Below are 21497 nucleotides of genomic sequence, written 5' to 3'. Positions count from 1 at the left end.
TGGTCCCGCTTGAGAACGGTGTGTGCGCGGTCAACGGACCGGTGGGAAGCCCTCGATGAATCGGCGATCAGGAACGGCATATCACGTGCGACGACGTCAGGGGAGATGCGCGATCGCCCCGAGAAAGCTCTGACAAAGTCTCTCCCTCCATTCCGTCACCCACAAGCCCGTGCTCGTCCCCGACGCGCCCCCTTTCTTTCCACTCACCCTCATCGCCCGTCCAGACAATGCCGACCACCGCGCCCTCGTCGCCCATCCTCTACTCCTTCCCATCCTCGACGGAGCTCTGCGACGCGCTCGCAAACTTCATCATCAAGGCCCAGAAGGAGTCCATCGAGAAGAAGGGAAGATTCTCCGTCGCCATCTCCGGTGGCTCGCTGCCCACACAGCTTAACGCCCTGATCAACAAGCCCGGTGTCAGGTGGGACAAGTGGTGAGGACCTTTTCCCGCTCACTCCAGCCCGCTATCTGATTCCATCGCCCTTACTCAGGCAAGTGTTCTACGCCGACGAGCGCGTCGTGCCGCTCGACCACGCCGACTCGAACCACAAGCTGTGCACGGACGAGCTCTTCTCGAAGGTGCCCATCCTCAAAGACAACATCCACACCATCGACTTCTCTCTCGCCGACGATCTCGAGGAGCTCTCGGACGCGTACGAAAAGGAGCTTATCCGCGAATTCGCGCAGAAGGACTCTGCCCGCTTCCCCGTCTTTGACCTCATCCTTCTTGGCACCGGCCCGGACGGCCACACCGCGTCGCTCTTCCCCGGCCACCCGCTCCTCACGGAAGAGGATCGCTGGGTTGCGTACATCGAGGACAGCCCCAAGCCACCCCCGAGGCGCATCACCTTCACCTACCCTGTCATCAACCACGCTTCGCGCGTCGCCTTCGTCGTTAGTGGCGCTGCCAAGGCTGATACTCTGCAGACCGTCCTCGACAAGCCCGAGGAGGGCCTACCTGCGTCCAGAGTGCGGCCTACGCACCCCGGCCAGGTCTATTGGTTCGTCGACGACCCGGCCGTGTCGAAGGTGTCGTTCCCAAGAACTCCGTTCAAACTCTGATAGAGAGAGTGGCTCCCTGCGAGGACGCCGGAGACGAGCAGTATACGCAGAGGCAGAAGACAAGAAGACAAATCTGTACATCACGTTTAGTATCCTTTCTCCCATTACATGATTACCTTTGTGGCCTTACCGTAGTCGTAGTACTCTATGCCAGCAACGATAGCTTATACCTTTATTGTGTTCACACATGAAACCCATTGAGGGACATTCGTTCCATTGATCGTTACGTCATGATAATACCAGAAAGGCTCAAAGTGTCTTGGCTGCCAGACCGGATCCCTCCGTCGCAGCGCCAGGTACTACGGCCTCCGTTGCGCCTAGCTCCGGGAAGATCGTCACCAATACGAGATCGAGAATGAACAGCATGAGGTGTGCATTGCAAGTCTGCGAGGACAGTGGGTCTAGAATCCCGTCAATCGCGTTCGTACGTGACTCCTGCGTAGGGCCTAGGGCCATCGCGAGGGGCGCTAGATAATCCGACGAGCCTCGTCAGCGACTCGTTCGAAGCACAGGCACGGAAGCGAAGACGACTGACCTGGAATGGCTGCAAGAAGCCTCCTTCCGAGGGCCGCTCTCATGGCTGCTTGCTCCTCCGGCGTTGGATCCGGTGGAGGCGGCGCGGGCCAGCCTTCGGGGAACAGTGCCCTCCTCGCGCTCCGCACGATGCCAACGATCCTATCCGGCGATAATGCATGAGTGTACAGGAGGTAGGGGAGGAGCCGTGACAGGAACGGGTCGAGCGCGGTGAGTGGTAAGGCGAATGTCTGGGTCAATGCGCGCGCGGTGAGTGATGGAGGGAGGAGGGTCTGGACGAGGAGCAGAGACGGAGCGGTGTAGTTCGGCGGAGACGGAGATGTCGGGGCAGAAGCAGCGGAGGCGGCGGCGGCGGCGGCAGCAGCGGACGAGGTAGAGTTGGACCCCGTCTGGACTGTCGAGGCGGACGTTGTCCGGAGGAGAGGATTGATGGACGAGATGGAGGTGGGGGTAGGTGGGCCTCGGGACGGCGGCGTCACTGGTTGAGACACAACCTTCGGAGGCGCAGATGCAGACAGACTACCCGGGATGGCGAACGGATTGGGGGAGGGGACTGGGCTTGGTGCGGCATCGGGGGTCAGTGGCCGGCTGGGGGACCGCGAGTCTGCGAAGAGAGGTGTGCTTTCGTTCACCTTCTTGACAGTATCTCGGGTTTGCCTGTACGTGTGGATGAGGACGAGGCAGGCGCCAGATATGGATTGGATGGCTGAAAGAAAGACAATGGCGAGTGATTGTAGCGAGAATCCTTGGCGAGACGCATGTGTACCATCCGGCGCGGAAGCGTGATGTCCAGGACGGGGTGGCTGTCAAATTCGCAGTGTCAGTGTTCAGTGCGCCATGCCAGCCAAGTGTAGCATTCAGCTGCACGAGTACGTCAAACGGTCGCGGATCCTTCTATTCCGATAAGAGAGTATGTACATCCGGCGATAGCACGTCGCAGCCGTAAAACCACCGGAAACGAAACGGATAACGTGTAGACACACCTCGACGCTCTTGTCTTTGTCCCGCTCCGCTCCCAGCTGGTCCAGCATGATCTTGTGGATGAACCAAGGCTGGGTCACACGCGGTATGACGCTCTTCAGCACCACACTGAGGATGATCTCCCGGACAATGTACCGCTCTGCCTCTGAGTCGTAGTCCTCTGGCGGGAGACAAGCCTTCAGAATGTGGTCGACAGCCTGTCGAACATAGACATCGTCGATATGTCCGTCCGCGCTGATGGCCATGTGTGGCTGCAGGTAGTGGAAGAGATGCGGGAGCGTTGCTGCACCGCCGGTCGCATACGAGGTATGTAACTTCGCCTTCGCGCTTCGGAAGTCAACATAATGTTGCGTTAGCAGTGTAGGGAGGTCGCGGAAAATGAGGGGAGAGAGATCCGTGGCAAGAAGGCGGGCCTCGAGCGTGCGTACGACGCTTGTGAGGATGCGTGTTATCTCGGGGAGGAATTCCTTGTCGTAACGCGTAATCTTCGTCCACCATGGGTTGACATATGCACGCAAAGCAAGTGCAAAAAATTCGTAAAGCTCAGCATTCAGAACAGGCGCAGCGGCGGGAGAGATTAGCAGAGGCGGAAGGTCGGCATCGGCAGGTAGGGTAGGAAAGAGCAGGCGACGCGGGAGCGAGACAGGCTTCGGAGCAGACTTCGCGACCGGCTTGTCCCCGAGCGAGGACGAGCTGGACTTGACGGAGCGGGCAGAGTGGCGGAGAGAGGGCGCGAGGCCCGTCGACATCGTCGCGGACGACGAGCGCGACACTGCCGAATTCGGAGGGCCACAATCAATATCGCACGTGGCCGGGGATGGTTGCTAGCGCCCGCTTGTGGATCGGCAAGACGCTTGGGAGGTCGCCGGTCATGGTAGAAACCATCCGCCCTCCTCTTGCCAGCCACACCCACGTCCCCGCCGACGTCGTGCACCGCGTCCGTCGCTCCTGGTAGCAGCCTCGAGCGTGCGCGCTGCCTGTGCTTGGCCGGTAAGCAGTGCTATATATGCGGCTCCCCTGAGCAGTGACGGCCATCTGATGTTTCGCAATAGCAAGTTCTCGTGTCCCCCCTCCCTCACCGTGAATGCAGTAGCAAGAGTCACCTAAACAGATCTACTCCCGTCACTCGTTACACCCGCTCACTCATTACTTTGGTCCTCGCCAGACCAGCGGACACCAGTACTTTACCATGCCTAATGCCTCTGCGGTGCGGCCTCGAGATGGAAGCTCTAACGGCGGTGGACTCTCTACGTCAACCATCATCATCATCGTTGTCGTATGTGGTGCTGTGTTCATACTCGCCTCCGTCCTCTTCCTCTGGCGGTTCGTCACACGTCTCTTCCGCCGCAAGAAGTCGAATCCCCTGCCGCCAGTGCAGCTTCTCGCGCATCAACGCGAAGCACATGTCGTTTCACTAATGGAGCGCAAAACACTCTACGCCATCGACACGGACAGTATGCTCGGCCTCACGTACAAGAATGGCCTTGCGCACACATCGAGCGACGGCTCGTTGACTCCTGGTGGTTCGGTCTACCCGAGCCGATCGAACAGCGCCAACGCCGAAGATGCCATGTCCACCGAAACTGTATCTGCGCTCGGCCAGCCGCTTTCGGTAGACACTGCAGTCCTCCCGAACGTCAATGTGGTACGCACGCCCTCAAGTGAGAACTTGCCGCAATCATCAAGCACGGCCCTCTCGGACGCGTCGTCTATACGCTCCCATGTCACGTCCGCTAGCGGCCATCTGGCAATGCGGACGCCCACCCGTCCCATTCCGCGCTCGCAGTCCCGGCCGTTGTCCATGACATCGTCAATCGCCACGATGCAGACGTTCCAAAGCACCCAGAGCAGACGCAGCGTTATCCGCGGGGCACCGCACAGTCGACACAGTAACATCCAGATCGTCCTCCCCGCACCACTGGCGCCCGACTTGTATCCATACGAGCAGCTTGCGATGAACACAATGGGCTCAAGAAGCAGCTATTTCTTCAACAGTGGCCAAGACGATGCCTCGGTCCGCGGGAGCGTAGCTTCTGATCACAGTATACAACCAGGCAGCCGCTCAATGAGTCTGAGCGGCATACCAGAGTCGTTCGCTGGACCAGTCCCAAGCTCAAGCAACGCTCGACCCCCTCGCAGTCTCTCGCAGCCTTCGCGACCTTCTGCCTCGCATCAGTCATTCCGACGGAGCCAGTCTCAGTCTCGAACGGAGAACTCGCCCTTGCGCAGTCAAATCACGGCATATCTGGAGCAGTCCCCACCTCCGCCCGTACCGCAGATACCAGCAGAATTCATCGACATGCCGAGGACTAGCCCGGATGCAGAGGAATCATCATACAGACAAGGCCGCCCAGAGCCCGTGCGTCGTGGGTCGACGCCCTCTGTTTCTGTGCGTCCCGCGCGGGAACAGAGCCGCGGTCGGTCGCAGCAAGCAGTCGCTGCGCATGCGACATCAACGGATGCTGAGCAGACACGGTCATCAGAGCCGCGTAGACAAGCTTCGCGCTCACATTCACGAAGGAACACGCTGCGGAAACCGCGGAGGGACGTAGAGGCACCGCCTTGATGCATGGGCGTGGGCGTGAAGGTCGCTCGCGCTGTAGTTCCCGATGTCCATATCGCGGTGTAGGATGTATGCATGTGTCGAAACACTCATAGACGATGGCCGAGTCACGGACATCAACACAACACGAACGAACATTTTTGTCCGTCAATCCCGCATAACTTAGTAGCAACGTTGTTATCTGCACCTAGCACACTGACACTGAACACATTTTTGCTGTCATAAGGTGCGTGGCAGCTTGTCCCGTTCCAGCGCCGCGCTTTCGCCGCAGTCTGGTAGCCGCATTAATATCGCGACTTAGATCTCTAAGGCGACGGTGCCACTCAGAGTCACGGCGTAGATTGCGGCGCAGCGTCCATCATGTCAACTGTACCTCATGCATGCGGAATCGCGTGAGTAGCACGTACGTTCGATGCCCTGCACTATAAAGCCCCTATAGCGCCATGCCCGAATGATGGCGAATCACCAGGATTGACGCACTGACATCGCGCTAGGCTGCTGGCCCGCCCGCCAGATTTACAATAATGTCGCTGCTTGCAGGTTACGAACACGTAGAAGAGAAGCTCAAACCTGAGCTACTCGCTTACGGTGCGTCCGGTGTGACTCATGGTACGCTCGAGCACTAGGGATTGTGCTGACACGGTGCGTGCGTTTGCTGTAGGTGATCTTCCGCACACAGTTGATGCAAGTTTGCGGGCCAACTGGGATGATCCAGTGTCGCATTATTTGGAAGACACGCCCGTCAGTCGCCGATATATCCCTCGTATGCTATGTCTTGTTCACCGATTGCTTCTTTAATATGGATACCTAGGACGCAGACGAGGCCCTGGATCTGAGAGTCACGCGGACAAAGGTCGCTATGTATGCTATGTTCGCCGACGACATCCGTAGACGTGAAATATGGACCATCAACCACGGCGATTCAATCATGCGCTTGTAAGTCAAGAACGCAGTGCGCGTTGTATTACCATAGGGCTAACGGTGTGACCGTATCACAGCAGCCCGGCTCCTGTGACTGTTCCCAGGGGACGCAAAGCACTGAACAAGCTCATCATCAGCATTGTACAGGGTTTCCTCAAGGTGTTTACAGTCTTCCGAACGAAGGAGCAGAAGAAGGTATGCCTACGTCGTGTCATATCGCTACGTATTAGCGTCTTACTGGGGCCACGATACTGTAGCGTCGGGAGGAACTGCAGAAGAAATTGAAAGCTACTATTGCAAACGCGCTCGGCGACCGGGTTCCTGAACTCTTCTCTCTTGACGGGCTGAGTACGGCGCCTGAAAAGCAGGGATTAGGATATGCTTCCCTGCTTGTCGACAAGCTAGCCGCGATCGTGCGAGGTCTCTTTGCTAGGCATCTCCTGCCCGAAGCTGACGTCCGTTGAACCCTACGCAGGCGGACGCTCAGTCGCGCGGTCTATGGTTGATCACGACGAGTCGTGTCACATCATTCTATGCGCAGTTCGGCTTCAAGACGGTCGGGTCAGTCCCATTGGGTGAAGACAATCCGACATGGAAGGAGGATCCTGTGGTATTTTGCATAGTGAGCACTTCATAGTTGTTCAGCACCAGATATTCACATTGATTGGGCCTCAATTGTAGATGCTGAGGGAGCCCGAAGCAGCGTCGTTACATCTCGGCGAGAAAGTTTCTCTCGTATGCTAGTTCGCACATGCCGAACTTCTCAGCTCGTTTGAACGTTCCTATGCGCCCAATATTCCTCCAAACCGCAGGAATGTCCTGAGTGCTGAGCGCGAAAGCATGAGGAGGGATAGTACGAGCAGTGTTGCTCGTTGACGTTGAGGTCCGGAGCACTTCGTCTAGGAACTGCATGCAGGGAGAATGGTTGGTCTGCTTACTCGCTCACTAGTCAACGGGCTTGTATGTCGAGAACCACGATTTTCTTCCACGATTTTCTTCCACTGATGCAGGCCAAAGAAGTACTGGGTGCCACATTCGTGGCCCAGGCGACCTACAGAGGTCGCTGTGCGTGCGCATTACGAGCAATAAGCAGTGTACAGTGTAGCAGACAACAAGATATCAGCGATTTCCTAGAGTCTGTGGTGCGATCAAAGCATCCCGAATCCGTCTTCCCCGTCATCGCCGCCCCAGCCCGCAGCACCCATCTCTTCGTGCATGTGCGAGTCCTCTGGAGAACTCGGTGAGCCAGGACGCTCGTCAACCACAGTCTTCTCCTCGACTACGGAGGGCGCCTCAGGAGGAACTGAAGCTGGTTTCGATGCCCCAGCAGTCGGTTGCGGAGCTTGGTACCAGGAGATCTGGACCTGGCCGATCGGCGGAATACTCGTGCCCTTCGCTAATGCCTGCGCCAACAGGCATGAAACATCAATGTATAACTAATTGGAATCGCACTCACCTGCTCTGCAGCCGCACGCGACTTGAAGCTCACTATCGCATCACCATCGTCGGTGGTGTCTACAGAGTCAACTTGACCACCGGGCTGGCATTGTACGTTAGACCCCTATCCCAACACTGCCAAAAGGATGCCTACCTCGTACCAATCCCGAACTGCTTGCACGCTGTCGCCACTGATGCCCTTCAGTAGGAGCTTCTTCGGTCGTAGATCGAGCTTCATGCTGCCCCTCGGAGGACCGCCACGCATGGCACCACGATAGCCTCCGCGAAGGACCCGGCCCCTCGCACGTCCCCGGTACGGTCGATAGGCGCTACCAGAATACGAGCTCTCGGCGGCATCTGACAAACCAAGGCTCGCAGCCTGTAAAGGTATAGGTCACAATAAAGCTCCAGCATACTCGGAATGGCTCCTTACCTCCGCTTTGAGCTTGGCCAACGTCGCCTTCAGCTCCTCCGTATTCTCCTCACCCTCGCCGTCTGTCGCGGTAACCGCGTGCAACTCCAGTTCTTTGTCGAGACGCTCGCGCTCCAATCGAAGTTTATCCTCCACGCTCGGCGTAGCACTCCTGGCTTTCTTGATGGCGGGTGCAGATGGTGTACTGGCAGGAGGTGGTGTCGACGCTGAAGGCTTCATCTCCTCGCCTAGCTTCCGCAGACGTGCCATAATGCTTTTCTTCTCGTCTGCGGAGGCCGTGGAGAGCTGCGCCATGAGCGACTTCTGCTCTGCGATCTGCTGCTCCAGTAATTTTTGCTTCACAGCTAGTGCCGCCGCTGCTGACGAAGGGGTCGTAGAGGGCTTTCGTGTTTGAGTTGAGGTGGAGGGCGTGGGCTGAGTGGTCAACGCTTCCGATGAAGCGGGTGTAACGGGAGAGGCCTCTTTCGCCGCTAGATTTGCCACGAAAGTCGCAGATGCGGCAAGTGCGCGCTGACCAACCTGGCCATGACCCTCCATGGGTCGGTGCCAGAAGACCTTGACGAACCTGTTGCTGAAGACTGCGTCTTCCGACTTCCATGCCGCCAAGGCCTCATCGTGGTTGGAGAACGTGACAAGCGCCTTCGCGCTGACAGCGTCGACGGCAACGTTGGTAACTGTCCCGAAACGTTTGAACCACTCGTTAACGGACCCGAGACTGAGCTTGTCCTCTGGGATCTTCTCCACGACAAGCGTCTTGTCATTGCGCCTCTCAGGGCGAAAGCTCTGCACGTCTCCCCCGAAGAAACCGTGTCCTCCGCGACCGCCACCCCGTCCACCTCGGAAACCACCCCGCATGCCTGCGGGCTGGTGCGGTATTGACGGCCCTGCCATATCAACATCCTGGGGACCGCCCATCCCATTGGTCCCATTCGGCGCACTTGGTCCGTTCATCGGCCTCGCGCCCGCGGTGATGTCTTGCATAGGTGAGTCCACCCGTGAGCCCTGATCTCTAGGCGGTTGCGGTCTGTCATCCTGCGGTCTATGTGGGGTAAGGTCTTGGATAACGGGCAGCTCCCCAGGTTTCCTCGCCATGTGATTGTTTGTGTCCCCTTCTCTGGGTATCATGGGCGCGCGAGGATACATCGGTCTGTTGCCCATAGATGGACCTGCCCCTTGAGTTGGTCGCATGTCGATGCGTTCGTGAGGGTCGTAAGCCGTATTTGACGCGCCAGCAACGTTGCCCATCCCATTACCCATCATGGGCATGAAGGGCATTCCACCCACTCCGCCGTTCATCGGGAACAGTTGCGAGGGAACAACCGCGTCTTCACCATGGCTGTACTTGCAGTAAGCCCCGCGAGCACAATACCCGTTGTCTAACATGTCTTAGCAAGCGATAGAGCATGAGATGGTACATAAGACTCACTGAAGTAGTCGCGGCATATCCCTCTCATGGCTCCAGGTGGTTGATATCGAGACTGACCATTCTGCGAACCCATGCCCATCCCACCATCCATGAAGTCGCCTCTCCCAGCCAACCCCATCCTCGCTGACTGACCACCCCACGAAGACCGATGACCCTCATTGCGGCCATGTCGCGAGAATTGTGCGTCGCGGTCTAAACGCGGGCCTTTCGCTGGTGGCCGAAAATCGCGATCGTCTGTTTCGAGACTTCGTTTGCGCCCTCGCTCTGGGGAAGTGGGACCTGTGGGTGCCATGAGAGCATCTAATGGGATGGGAATGCCGGCGTCGCCGTTGGAAGAAGGGAAACCTGAAGAGGGAGAAGTGGCAGAGTAGGGCAGGTAGGACTTCGTCCGTAGTGCAGTGAAGAGGGTATTAACGAAAGCACTAGTTTCTGGAGCTAACAGTGAGTTAATTCGGTAAACGCAACGCAGCTGAATACATACCCTTCTCCAAGAACTCCTCCAATTGACCTGCTAGCTCCTTCCGCATCTCGTTTTCGGGCGCATTGTGCTTCAATAACGCGAGAATGTAGTCTGCGAGGGCCCCTGGCTCTGCATCACAGCTACTGAATCATCAGGCCGAGAACATCAGGCGTGGCGTATATGTAATCTCACATTGGCTCCAGTGACCTTACTAGCCATGGTTTGAGGTCGCTTGCAGTGGCGCGGTCAAAGAGCATACTCTGCGTGCGAGGGGACGCAGACGAGGTGTAGGGTAGTGAGTGTATGCAATATCCACAAGTGGTGGTCGAAGCGGCAGGAACTCGTAGATGGCGTCAAACTTCCGGCGGTTCCCCATCACGTGCGCGCTACCTCCCGGAGCGCCAGCGTCTGAGCTCAGTACTTCGCGTGTACAGTACACTTCGAGACTGCTTCGAGCTGTGCTCCTGCAGGTGTGTACAACCTAGCCCAATATTTGACTATGAGTCGATGCGGGCGTGATGTCTATTGACGGCTCCGTGTTCGCGGCTCTATCATACTCACTACATCGGACTCACGGTCTACAGTCTATATCAATCAGCGCTGCCTCCGAGCCGCAGCGAGTTCGCAGTCTCCATCGACGCCGCTACCAATCAGCCCGCCATGGATGAGCCTCATATACTGTCTACCAACCGAAGTGCTTAATAATACCAAGCGGCCTTGCAACTGCTTCATGCACATCATGAGCCTCGACCCCTGGATCGAGGACACACCAGTGCGGCACCATATATACAGCTCTTCTTGTGGCTTACCCACACTGTATCAGGAGCTAATTTCTCGATTGCAGGATGCGCGCGACATGTTCCATTACAAGCATGAAGCGGCTCATGGGACTCTAGAAATTGGAGGCCTCAGTCATTTATCTGTCATGGACAGCGGCTGATGCATCAATGGTGGCGATTCCGTCGTTACATAGTCCGTGGAACTTCAAGTTGTCGTTATTCGGACACAGCGGTTTCGGGGCTGATTTTCTGAGACAGTTCTGATCCAAGTGACCCTTCCATGAGTTGCCAGATGATTTTCAAAAGTTTCAAGTTGCTGAGCATCGTCCAGAATATCCTAGCGTGGCTGTTGTCCTTCTTGCTGTCGGCGGAACAGAACAAGGTTGGTGCTGGTTCTAGGCTCGTTCATCGCCCTTGTCTCATGCGCTGTACTAGCGAATGTATGAAGCAAAGACGAAGACGACGAACGCACTCCAGGAGACGTTAGGCGACAGGATAAGGGGGATGTTGTCCCTCGGTCTCTTAGCCACAGCAGCTCAATCGCAGGGTCGAGGCTATGCTTCCACTCTAGTCCGCAGGGTCACTTCTGAGGTCAGTGTATCGCTCGTCCCACAATGCTGTCTCATTCCTTTCGCCTAGACTGATTGTCAAGGGCGCGGCACATGGTTGCTGTCGTCCAACTATGCCAACACACCGTTCTACGAGAGTCTTGGCTTCGTTTCTATGCGGAAAGTCATATTCGGTGACGACAATCGTACCTGGAACAGGCCCCAGTGAGTGCTCCTGGTGCGTATGCAAATGGTTCATTCGGAAAGTGGATGACATACGTCGTCAACAGATGGTTCGGGAGCCACTAGCCCATAGTCTACTAGATGTGAAGGCCTCTTGAGGGCAATCCTTCTCTGGCTTCGTGAAGAGCACCCGGGCCGACACTTGGGCAATTTTACCTCGAGAATTTCAGTGCGCGCACGACTTTCACTGAGTCAGGATGAATTCCAGACGTAAGCTGCGTTGAGTAACTGCCATGAGGGATCCTCAGAATTGGCTCTTCCCGCGGTTTCAGACACAAAGATTCATGACCGTGTTTCATCGCCATGTGACATGACACGTAGCTTGGACGCTAACTTTCTCCACCACATGGGGATACTTACGACAGATGCTAACAAACGACCTGAATCAGGCGCAAGAATGCTTCCGCCTCCTCGGACGTCCACGTCGCGCCCTTCTGTAGATACAAAGGGCGTGCCCGTTGCCATTGAACGGGGCCCTCTTACGCCAGCGCCGTATGTGCAGTCACTAAACTCCTTGTTCTGACTGACTGTGAACAGTGTCCCGGAGATGGTCGCAGAAAAGGAACAGTCGGTGCTTGACGAACGGCTGCTCTCTCGGATAGCTGTGGATCCCGAAGTCGAATTGCTCAGATATGGTACGAGGATGCTCTCCTATAGTACAGTTCACGAGTTCACCGTACTAACGTTCGAGGAATAGCGGATGTCCCTCGCACTGTAGAGAGAATGATGTATGCTCGCAATAACAGCGTACTGCATCACTACATCTTCGGCACACCAGTAAATCAATCTACACCAGCTCATGACGGACGAGCACATCTGACAACCATTCTACTAGGACGCGCACAAGAACCCTACGTTACCGTACCGTGATCGCATTCAACTATTTCTCAGCTGGGCGGATGGTGTACGTAGGCGTGAGCTCCTGACAGTCAATCGCGGCGATTCCTTGTTGCTCTAGTACGTGCCTTACCCTACCGAACATGAATGATCAGAGTTCTAACGTACACGTCTCAGCTCCCCGGCTCCTGAATCCGTCCCTCGACGGCGAAAGACCACCAATAAGATGATACATGGCCTAATTCGTCGGATTCTGAGCGTGTTTGACCCGTTCTACACTAAAGAGCAGCGCAAAGTATGTCACGCGCCTTATCATGCGCGAAGTGACCACTGAATGGCTTTGGCAGCGTATGAAGGAGCTGCGCGAGACGTCCGCTGCTGCAATTGAGGCCACACTGGGTCAAAGGGTGTCAGAGCTCATCTCAATCGACAATCTCGTCACTGCGTTCGAGAAACAGGGCTTAGGCTATGCTTCTACTCTCGTCAACTACATCTTGGATCTTGTACGCCCTGTTCCGTTTCATGATGCCGTACTTCACTGGTCCTTTTCTCTGTCGTACAGGCAGTCGAGCAGAAGCGGAGCGTGTGGTTGTTGACGAACGAACACACTGTCGGATTCTACGCACGCTTTGGTTTCAAGGAGGTCGAGCGATACAGCCTTGGGGAACATAATCCGACCTGGACCGAAGACCCTGTTATCAGTTGCATCGTGCGTGCATACCTCATGATGCTGTGAAGCATGACAGTTCATTCACGTTCATTCTTTCAGCTCCTCTGGGAACCCGAGTCTCGAGCATTCGACTCGGAGACCGAGGAAAGTTTGCACCAACCATCCCCCACCTTGTCGGCCCTTCATGCGATTCTGTGGAACCCAGAGTGCAAAGTAACAAATTTAGTGCCGACCTTAGGCTAGGCGCCCAACATATCCTGAACATCCTATCCGTATCGAGACAACTGCAGGAGCTCGAACGCCAATACTTGACCAGTATGTATTACCGTCTAGTACCGTGTGCCGTGCCTTGGCACCGCTTCCTCGGTGTGTCGATCAGCGCTTGTGTAGTGCTCCCGTCGCACGAACCTCTATGTACTAGTCGTTTTGATCGTTTTGATGCGTCAGGACCGCGGGCAGCGTGGACTTGTAACCCAACCAACCTGCAAGTTCACGCAGATACGGGCGCTCCGGCGGTGCCTGTCTTATATATAATGCGGACCATCTGTGTTAGACAATATCGTGTCTACTGTTGTAAAGCCCTCGATCAGAGAGGCAGCTTTGTGAAGCGTACCCTGACGCCTGTCCGGTCTGAACTGAAGATTCACGGATAGCCATGGTTGGACTGGACGCCAAAGAACCAAAGATAGAGCCAATGAGAGTCGGTAAGTAGTGGTAGTATCACGCACCAGTATTCTGAGTGTCACTGAAGCAGTACATCTCCTAACGCAGTGGACGTCCCGAAGACAGTGGACGAGATGCTTGTTGCGAACGAAGGCGATCCATGGGCGAGGTACAAAGGGGGCCATCCCGTCGTAAGCATACCTGTTCTCCAGCACGTCACCAGACTGACTGACGCAGAACACAGGACAATGTGGAGAAGACTATATTTCCGCTGCAGCTCAAGACGACAATCTACCTCAGGTGGCTCGACGGTATTCGCAGGCGCGAGCACTGGACGATCAACAGGGGTGACTCCGTCCTGGTGTAGTAAGCGTATCTTCGTCGGCCGTATTAATTCCAGGCTCATCGCGGTGTGCTCTTTACAGCAGCGCCGCCGAGAACAGTCTTCCTCGATGGAAGCGGACGATCAACCAAACCATACAGACTCTCATCAACCGCTTCCTCGGTGTGTTCCCATACCTCAGCACCCCCGAGCAAAGGAAGGTGCGTCGTGGCAGGCAGGACCTTCCACCCTCCATGACTGACCGAGGCCTTCGGAACCGTAGCGGGGCAAAGAGGCAGGGGACAAGCTGCGAGCTACCATCGCCCAACACATCGGGGACAGGGCCGCCGACCTGATATCCTTAGACAACCTCGTTACGGCTGTGCGAGCGCAGAAGCGAGGGTATGCGTCCGCGCTGGTGACCAAACTGATGGACTTGGTGTGTGTCTTGACCGCTCTCGCCGGAGTATGGCTTACTCGTGGGACGTCCAGGCCGACGAGCAGGGCCGCGGAGTGTGGCTGTTCACGCACGAACGCACTGTGGGCTTCTACGCGCAATTCGGGTTCAAGAGGATCGCCCATTTCACCGTCGGGGACGACAATCCGACATGGACAGAAAAGCCTGTTGTTATGTGCATGGTAAGTCGCCAATGCAACGTATGCTCACCTCGAGACTGAGGATCCTTCGCAGATGTTGAGAGAGCCAAAGACAGACTCACCACAGCACGTTACGGAGCAGAAGACAGACTCCTAGCAGACGCACGGATGGGTCACGGTGTTCCGGGGGGATACAGTACTTCTGCTACCGGGCATTCGCCCGAACCTTGGTTTACACAACACTCCAAGTCCAGAGTGCCAGCGGTGACGGCTCATGATACATTCTTGATACATTCACCTCGATTTTGCTCATCCAATCCAGCCACCGAATCTCGGCTCCCACGTCAAAGCTCCGACAAGTCCCTCCTGCTCACACTACTCGTCGGTTCAGCCTTCCACACCTTCACCTGGTGCGTGCCGATCTGCACGTCCGGTATCGACCCTGTATACGTGCCGACGCTTGCGCCCCACGCGCCCGCGTCGTCCTTCTGCCAGAGGTCGTAGATCTCGTACGTCCCCGCCTGGTAGCTCGGGCCCTGGTCGATGAACACGTCCGTAAAGTTCACGCTCACCGTCTGCGCGTCGGGCGAGGTGTTCAGCAGCGCGATGACGTACGTGCTACCGGGTTGTCGTGGGTCAGCTTCGGCCGAGGAAGACGACTATGTGTGCAGGCTCACTTATTGACGAGACTGCCTGACCACAGGGAGAGCGTGCCGCCCGTAGAGATGGGCGTGTTCCACATGCGCTCAACAGGTGAGCCGTTCGCGTCCTGGTTGACAGCAATGATCGCGTCGTTCGTGATGACGGAGAGCGTTTCATTCGTCATGTTCGTCACATCGTTGCCAAGTATGAGCGGGCTCTTGAGCAGTGCCCACATCGAGAAATGCGTTACTGCATCGCAGGGTGTATGAGCTCCCGGATGTAGTAGATGGAGGGAGGAGTGTACACACCGTATTCGTCGTAAGTCATCCCACCGTTGCCGACCTCAAGCATGTCAAGATCATTCCAGTGGTTCTGGCCCGCCTTCTGGCTGACGGGAGCTGCGAAATCGATGATACGTGTCATTGCGCAGTCTGAAGGGCCACAGTCAGTCATCGATGACGAGTTGAAAATAGAGCCGTGACATACGATATCCCGCTAATTTACAGTCAATCATGGATGTGCACGGGCATCGCTCGTCAAAGCGATCGTAGTTCTGTTGTGCGTATATCAGCAGCCGTTTCGGTAGGTATAGCTCGAGTCAGAGGTGAGGTAACTCACGTCGTATATATCTCCCGAGATACGCCAGCTATTTGCGATGGTCTGCATTGTCGGTGTATGCATTAGCTACCGACTCTCAATCGCTCCCCGCAGAAACAGACATACAGGTGCGAAGTTCCAAGGCCCGTCCTCTCCCCAATTGCACATGGAGTAGAGAATTGGGCGCCCGGTTGCGTTCAAGGCGTTCGACATGTTTGCATAGCGGTCGTAAGAGAGCTTTGGAGTGCCTGCCTGCCCCTCGTTGTAGCAATTGTCGTATTCTGTGATGTTTGTGAATATCAGGATGGCAGAGGTACTGAGCGCGACTCACTGAGATAGTCGACGCCCCACTCTGCATACGTCTGCGCGTCGATGGTCTCATAGCCTAGCGAGCCGAATTTGCCACCGCAGGTATACCTGGACACATACTCAGAATCTCAAACCCGATAAGGTAGATACGAAGGACATGACTACGCACATTCCTGCACTACTGTAGATGCCAAACTGAAAACAGTGAATTAGACTTGGGAGGTGCGGCTACTCCGACTCCCTACTCACCTTCAGGCCGAGAGAATGAATCTGATCGGCTAGAGATGCTACTCCGTTCGGAAACTTCGTGGGGTCCGCGATCGGAGCACCAGTGGTTGCATTGCGTGCCGGAGCTTGCCAGCCTGGGGTGCACAACGTCTATTAGGCATTCGAGAAGGGGAGACCACCACTCACAGTCGTCCATGAGAATGTCTAGCAGACGGTCAATATTCGTACCTCAGCACACGGTTGACCCACTCACATCCATAACCATAGTTCGGCAGCCCATAGTCGATGAAAGACTTGGCGGCACTGAGGATGGTATCCTCAGAGATGTCGCAGCCAAAGTGGTTCCAAGTGTTCCAGCCCATCTGAGGGGTCAGTGCGAGGCCATTGTTGTGCGCCAGTGCGCCAGAGAGCTGAAGCGCGAGGACTAAGAGGAGGCTAGAGGTCGCCATGGCCGCTCGTTAGGGGGTTCCGCGAGGGATGCGCAAGGCATTATAAATGGCGACTCGGGTCCGCGGTGGGCTTGGGAATGAAATGCAATATTGTGCGGCAGATGGTTCGGAGGGACGAGGGTGCTCGCGAGACAGCGAGTTCACACCGGAGGGCAGTCATCTGACGATGGAAGGACGCAGCTGACGACTAGCTGACGGGAAGGACAAAAATGGATGAGACACCGCTGCTGTGTGTGCATTGCGGGCCGGGGAGAATGTGCACTTTTTTTTTTTTTTTTTTTTTTTGGAGGGCCTTAACAGGATTCAGCAACTAACTATTGGTCAGCCCTGAAATCCCGGCCGGTCAGCGGGTTACCCCGCGAGTTATCCAGGGATAAAATGCAATTTACGCACGACCGTATCCGGTCAGTGTGGGGCTCATCACCCGCGCTTGTCTTCAGTCAGGCGCGGGTTCAATACCCACTAAAACCCAGTTCTGCATTGTCCAGTCGTCTGGCAGTGCTAGTTCATCGTGCAGGGTGTTAATCCAGGTGCCGAGGACTTGGTTTCTGTTCAGTGCTTTCCTGCCGTATCTTCTGTGTGTCATGGCCATATCCAGATGTAATCGTTCGTTAACCACCCGAACCCATCTAGCTTTTATGGCCGCCTCCGTGTGGCACCAGCCTTCTTCGTCTGCATGTCCTATTACTCGCTCACACCTTAGTTTCCAGATTAGAAAGGCGGATTCCGATATTAGTATACGCCATAGTCTCTCTGCGCATGGCCGCCTTGCCTTCTTTCCTGAAGGGTTCTTCCACCGGCGCATACCTACTGTGAGTATCTCGTCGATTCTTGGTTTAGTCCATTGGAGCTTCTTCTTTCTCCATAGGTCGCTGGCTAGCCTCCATACTGTCTCCTGTCCTGGGGCAACGCAGTCGGTGAGTATGTGCTCCATGCTGTCTGTTGTGTCACAGTGTTTGCATGTTCCTCTGTCTTCGTAGTTCGGGATCGCCTCCCAGAACTCACCGCACTTGTGTGCGTTATGTGCCGTCTTCCATAGGAAGTCGCTGATCGTTCTCCGGATGTCCTTGTGTCTGAGGGATTTCCATATCTCTTCTGCTTTGGGGCGTATTTTCGTGTGGCCGGCGATGTGTTCCGTGGCTCGGGTTATGTTCCGGAGCGTGGCCCGTCTGTCTTCTATATTCTTTCTCGTCCGGATGCTCCGATACGCTACCCGCTGCGTTAGGGCGTTCAGGCGTGCCCCTGACATATTAAATGTCGCTTCCAGGCTCGTGTCCACTTGGGTTGGTGACCTTCCCTCGTTCTGTGCCTTCGTCGCTTCCTTTAGGGCGGTATTTCTGGGCTGCCGGTCTTCCCTAGGGTTCACTTGGCGGAAGGTCGTCGGGGCGCACCTTTGGCGCAGCGTGTTTACTATGGCTCGGAGTATTGACTGGTTGGGTGTGTCCAGCCACCCTTTGTCCTCTGTTCTTGCTAGATCTTTCACTAGTTCGTTTACTAGGCATTTGGTTTCGCTCACTAGGTTTAGCGGTACGTCCATCGGTGCAGTTTTGGCGGCGTAGAGGGCTGCTGTTAGTTCGGCCCATGTCTTGTTTTCGGTTTTGCCCGATATGTTTGCTTGTGTGAGGCTGTTCCGCCTGTCTCCGTCCGCGAACCATGCGTACCCTATCTCGTCGTTGCGTTCTGTGTAGGGCGAGTTGATAGTCGGCTTCGGGGCGCCCATTATCAGGACAGTCTGGGCTTCTTGGGCTATTGTGCGGCCGGGTCTCTGTCTTATGGCCGGTGGGCTGTTTATTGTGTCTTTGTCGACGAACACCCTGAACGCTTCTGATACCCCGCCTCTTGCGGTGAGTGTCGGGTTGAAGATGACCTTGCCTCCTTCTTCTAGTGCCTCAATATTCCTTTCTTGTCGCTTTGTCGTGAGGGTGAGTCCGTCTGGTGTTGGTTCGTTACGTGGGTCCCATTTGGTATTTAGGTTGTTGATCATTCTTCCAGCTGCTTCTCTGCATCGCATTGGGTGTTTACATCCTAGCTGGGTGAGTCTCTCGCAGTCGTTGCATGCACATATGTTTATGCTTCCTTCTAGGCCGCTACTCTGTGCTGGCTGGTGCTGTGTTGTCTTAAGGAGGTCGACCACCAGTCTTACTCCGTGTATCTCCCGGAGGCATTTACTCAGGCCGGTGTTATTCAGTCTTTTCATTTGCTTGTTAGCGCTGATGTGGTACCATGCCGGGAGTTGCGATTTCATCTCCTTTCCTAGTTTGATTGCCGCGAAGCACGCACTGTGTTTCTTGGCCGTGGTTAACATCCTTTTGAGGTACGTTGGGAGTTTTGATTGGGAGTGCGTCGCGGGACGCCAGTCTTGTATGAACGTGTTGATCTGGGCTGATCGGTGTATTGCTCCAGCGTCCTTTGTGACTCGGACAGCTAGTATAGCGTCAGCTAGGAACGCCCATCTCGGTCTGTTTTCGGTTAGATCCAGGTATCTCTTTAGCCACATGAGGTCAATCGCTTCATTCCTTGCTTTGATGTCGAGGATTCCTAGACCGCCATCCTCGATACTCTTACATATTGTTTCTAGATTCACTGGTGGCGGCTTGTCGGAGTCCCAGATGAAATGCCGTATCATCCTGGTGAGTGTATTCTCGATTTCCTTGGGCATTCCTTGTACCGTGGTGAGGTACTGGGTGATTCCTCCTGGCCCCATCTGCACGATGTGTCGCTTCCCTTTCATGGTGGGGTGGCATCGTTTCCATCTGTCCAGGAAGGCTTTGATTTTGTGCATGGTCGGTGCCCATATGGCCGCTTGGTCTGTTCCGTTTCCGATCCATGCGCCTAGCATACGCACTGGCTCCCCGTCTGTGGCTATGTGTATGAAGTTCGGTATGGATGGCTCATCAGTTGAGGCGGGGTCGATCCTCCGGGTTGATGTTACTGCTTGTCGGTATTCCGACGAGCCTACCGGTACGACTTCGGTTTTATCTTTGTTGAAACGTGCTCCTGAGAGCTCGCACCATTTGTCGAGAACACTCCATAGATCGCTCCACTTATCTGAGCGCGATAGGAAAGTCGACGTGTCGTCTGCAAATAGTGAAGCGACTAGTTTCTCGGCGAGGCCTGGGATCTTGAATCCTTTCAGTGTGGAGGAGCGTATCATACATGCTAGCGGCTCGATGGCTAGGTCGAACAGGAGACATGACAGAGGGTCTCCCTGCCGAACTCCTCTAATGACGTTGAAGGTCGTGCTTGTTTCTCCATTAATGATAACTACGGTTGTTGCATATTGGTACAGGCTCTTGACCCAGTCTATGAACTTCTTGGGTAGCCTCATAGTCGATAACGTTTCCCATAGATAGTCGTGTTTGACCTTATCGTATGCCTTCTCTTGGTCGAGGGCTACGATGACTCCATCTTCTTCTACGGCTTCTGCATAATCTATCATCGTTCTACACAGTTGTGTTTGGTCTGTTATTCTTCGCCCGGGCAGGAATCCTGCTTGGTCGCTGTGAATTAGTTCTGATGCGACTGGGGCGAGGCGTGTTGCCAGGATCCTTGTGAATATCTTGTAATCTGAGTTCAGAAGTGTTATCGGCCTATAGTTAGCGATGTTACGCTTATCCTTCTTCTTGTACAGGGGGCACATCCATCCATTTGCGAAGCCGCTCGCTTCCTCTACTCCGTGTCTGCAGACGTCGTTGTAGAGCAATTCAAGCATCGTTATTACGTCAAAGGCTGAGTCATCGTCTGCTGCTTGGTTGTATCTCACTCTGAGTGTATCCCAGAATTCGTACGGGAGTCCATCTAAGCCTGTGGCTTTCCCCGTCTGTGCTTTTGCCAGCGCTGCTTGTATGCAGTGCTCGGTTATGCGAGTGGTCAGGTCCTGAGCTTCCCGGGATGGTTCTGCCTGTGGCGAGTCCTTGAGTGCCTCCTCTACTCTCGACTTACGCTCTTCCTGATCCATATGGTTCAGATCCTGGCTCTGTAGGGCTTCGTGGTAATCCCTGGCCAATTCGGCCATTTTATCGGAGCGTTTCTCGAATTCCGGTGGTTCAGTACCCGGTCGTTGCAGTGCGTATATTATATCGCGCGGTTTCTTGTTCTTGTTGATGTTAGACCAATATTTGCTGAGTTCTTCGTCGTTTATGGCATATCTCGTTGTTGTGGCTGTTCGCACGGCTTGGTGTCTCTTGCGCTCCAGCTCGGCTATTCTGTCTTGTAGGACGGCTGCCTCTATTTGCAAGTTGTTGTTATCGGAGAATCCGGTGGTCGCTTGTATCTTGTTTGAGTGCTCAGTGAGTCGTTTGATTGTTGCCACTAGTTTCGGGGACTTGGTCTTCATCGTGTTCCTAGCTAGATTGATTACTTTGCTTTTGAAGTCCTTATGCGCGATTTGGGGGTTTCTTGTGCTGGATCGTTCGCTTGTTTTTGCATGCTCTTCCGCTTCCTTCAGTGCCAGTATTCCGAGTTTTGCGACTTTCTCTATGAATTCGTCGTCGTTTAGTAGTTGCAGTGGTAGTGACCACCTGCCCTTGCCTATGTATGGGGCCTGGGGTGCGCTGAGCATGCCGGTTACCAGCCTATGGTCCGTTGGTACGCCTGTTGTGGATATGTTCCAGGTGTATGACGTTTTTGCTATCTCGTCGGTGGTGTATATTCGGTCGATGCGCGAACGTGTGATTGATGCTCGCTGCGGGAAGGAGTAGTCACATATGTCCGGTTCAGCCAGTCTCCATCCATCTAGCAAGTGTAGGTTCTGCAGTAGGGTTTGCAGGGCTTCGGCGGCCTGTTCGTTGTCCCTC

At 55.2% G+C, this 21497-nt stretch overlaps 9 protein-coding genes across 9 annotated transcripts; 5 read left to right on the top strand and 4 right to left on the bottom strand.

Moving 5' to 3' along the window:
• Window positions 1-227: 227 nt before the first annotated feature.
• Window positions 228-1062, top strand: C8Q71DRAFT_709411 (6-phosphogluconolactonase; the record flags this gene model as incomplete). The annotated part of the gene is made up of 2 exons (XM_047920681.1): window positions 228-433; window positions 492-1062. 2 exons carry the CDS (start codon window positions 228-230, stop codon window positions 1060-1062), a joined length of 777 nt encoding a protein of 258 aa, XP_047778121.1.
• Window positions 1063-1311: 249 nt separating this feature from the next.
• Window positions 1312-3326, bottom strand: C8Q71DRAFT_709297 (PXA domain-containing protein; the record flags this gene model as incomplete). The annotated part of the gene is made up of 3 exons (XM_047920673.1): window positions 1312-1529; window positions 1598-2399; window positions 2568-3326. The coding sequence occupies 3 exons, from the start codon at window positions 3324-3326 to the stop codon at window positions 1312-1314; spliced, it is 1779 nt and encodes a 592-aa protein (XP_047778120.1).
• Window positions 3327-3515: 189 nt separating this feature from the next.
• Window positions 3516-5433, top strand: C8Q71DRAFT_93854 (uncharacterized protein). The gene is made up of 2 exons (XM_047929208.1): window positions 3516-3567; window positions 3630-5433. Exon 2 carries the CDS (start codon window positions 3767-3769, stop codon window positions 5141-5143), a length of 1377 nt encoding a protein of 458 aa, XP_047778119.1. The 5' UTR covers window positions 3516-3567; window positions 3630-3766; the 3' UTR covers window positions 5144-5433.
• Window positions 5433-6914, top strand: C8Q71DRAFT_93819 (uncharacterized protein). The gene is made up of 7 exons (XM_047929207.1): window positions 5433-5728; window positions 5802-5903; window positions 5959-6076; window positions 6142-6256; window positions 6319-6474; window positions 6537-6683; window positions 6743-6914. The coding sequence occupies exons 1-7, from the start codon at window positions 5665-5667 to the stop codon at window positions 6803-6805; spliced, it is 765 nt and encodes a 254-aa protein (XP_047778118.1). The 5' UTR covers window positions 5433-5664; the 3' UTR covers window positions 6806-6914.
• A 295-nt stretch (window positions 6915-7209) lies between these two features.
• C8Q71DRAFT_709051 (uncharacterized protein) lies at window positions 7210-10074 on the bottom strand (the record flags this gene model as incomplete). Its single annotated transcript, XM_047920664.1, has 7 exons — window positions 7210-7464; window positions 7518-7601; window positions 7653-7877; window positions 7932-9307; window positions 9358-9786; window positions 9839-9957; window positions 10010-10074. 7 exons carry the CDS (start codon window positions 10072-10074, stop codon window positions 7210-7212), a joined length of 2553 nt encoding a protein of 850 aa, XP_047778117.1.
• An 802-nt stretch (window positions 10075-10876) lies between these two features.
• Window positions 10877-13137, top strand: C8Q71DRAFT_858589 (uncharacterized protein; the record flags this gene model as incomplete). Its single annotated transcript, XM_047927533.1, has 10 exons — window positions 10877-10978; window positions 11032-11187; window positions 11236-11369; window positions 11925-12022; window positions 12085-12164; window positions 12223-12344; window positions 12402-12519; window positions 12572-12727; window positions 12787-12933; window positions 12994-13137. 10 exons carry the CDS (start codon window positions 10877-10879, stop codon window positions 13135-13137), a joined length of 1257 nt encoding a protein of 418 aa, XP_047778116.1.
• Window positions 13138-13549: 412 nt separating this feature from the next.
• On the top strand, window positions 13550-14633 carry C8Q71DRAFT_858588 (uncharacterized protein; the record flags this gene model as incomplete). Its single annotated transcript, XM_047927532.1, has 7 exons — window positions 13550-13598; window positions 13666-13748; window positions 13802-13923; window positions 13983-14100; window positions 14163-14318; window positions 14372-14518; window positions 14571-14633. The coding sequence occupies 7 exons, from the start codon at window positions 13550-13552 to the stop codon at window positions 14631-14633; spliced, it is 738 nt and encodes a 245-aa protein (XP_047778115.1).
• Window positions 14570-16897, bottom strand: C8Q71DRAFT_93693 (glycoside hydrolase superfamily). Its single transcript, XM_047929206.1, has 11 exons — window positions 16506-16897; window positions 16439-16456; window positions 16274-16386; window positions 16194-16219; window positions 16047-16132; window positions 15842-15996; window positions 15737-15778; window positions 15605-15671; window positions 15427-15549; window positions 15154-15367; window positions 14570-15094 (listed from the first exon to the last, which is right to left on the bottom strand). Exons 1-11 carry the CDS (start codon window positions 16699-16701, stop codon window positions 14821-14823), a joined length of 1314 nt encoding a protein of 437 aa, XP_047778114.1. The 5' UTR covers window positions 16702-16897; the 3' UTR covers window positions 14570-14820.
• A 240-nt stretch (window positions 16898-17137) lies between these two features.
• C8Q71DRAFT_709054 (uncharacterized protein) lies at window positions 17138-18238 on the bottom strand (the record flags this gene model as incomplete). Its single annotated transcript, XM_047920665.1, has 1 exon — window positions 17138-18238. One exon carries the CDS (start codon window positions 18236-18238, stop codon window positions 17138-17140), a length of 1101 nt encoding a protein of 366 aa, XP_047778113.1.
• Between the last annotated feature and the right edge of the window lie 3259 nt (window positions 18239-21497).

This window comes from Rhodofomes roseus (assembly GCF_022264815.1).
Source record: "Rhodofomes roseus strain CIRM-BRFM 1785 chromosome Unknown C8Q71scaffold_12, whole genome shotgun sequence".
Taxonomy (NCBI): domain Eukaryota; kingdom Fungi; phylum Basidiomycota; class Agaricomycetes; order Polyporales; family Fomitopsidaceae; genus Rhodofomes; species Rhodofomes roseus.
The sequence above is the reverse complement of the archived record's forward strand: the minus strand, read 5'-3'. Positions and strand labels throughout refer to the sequence as shown.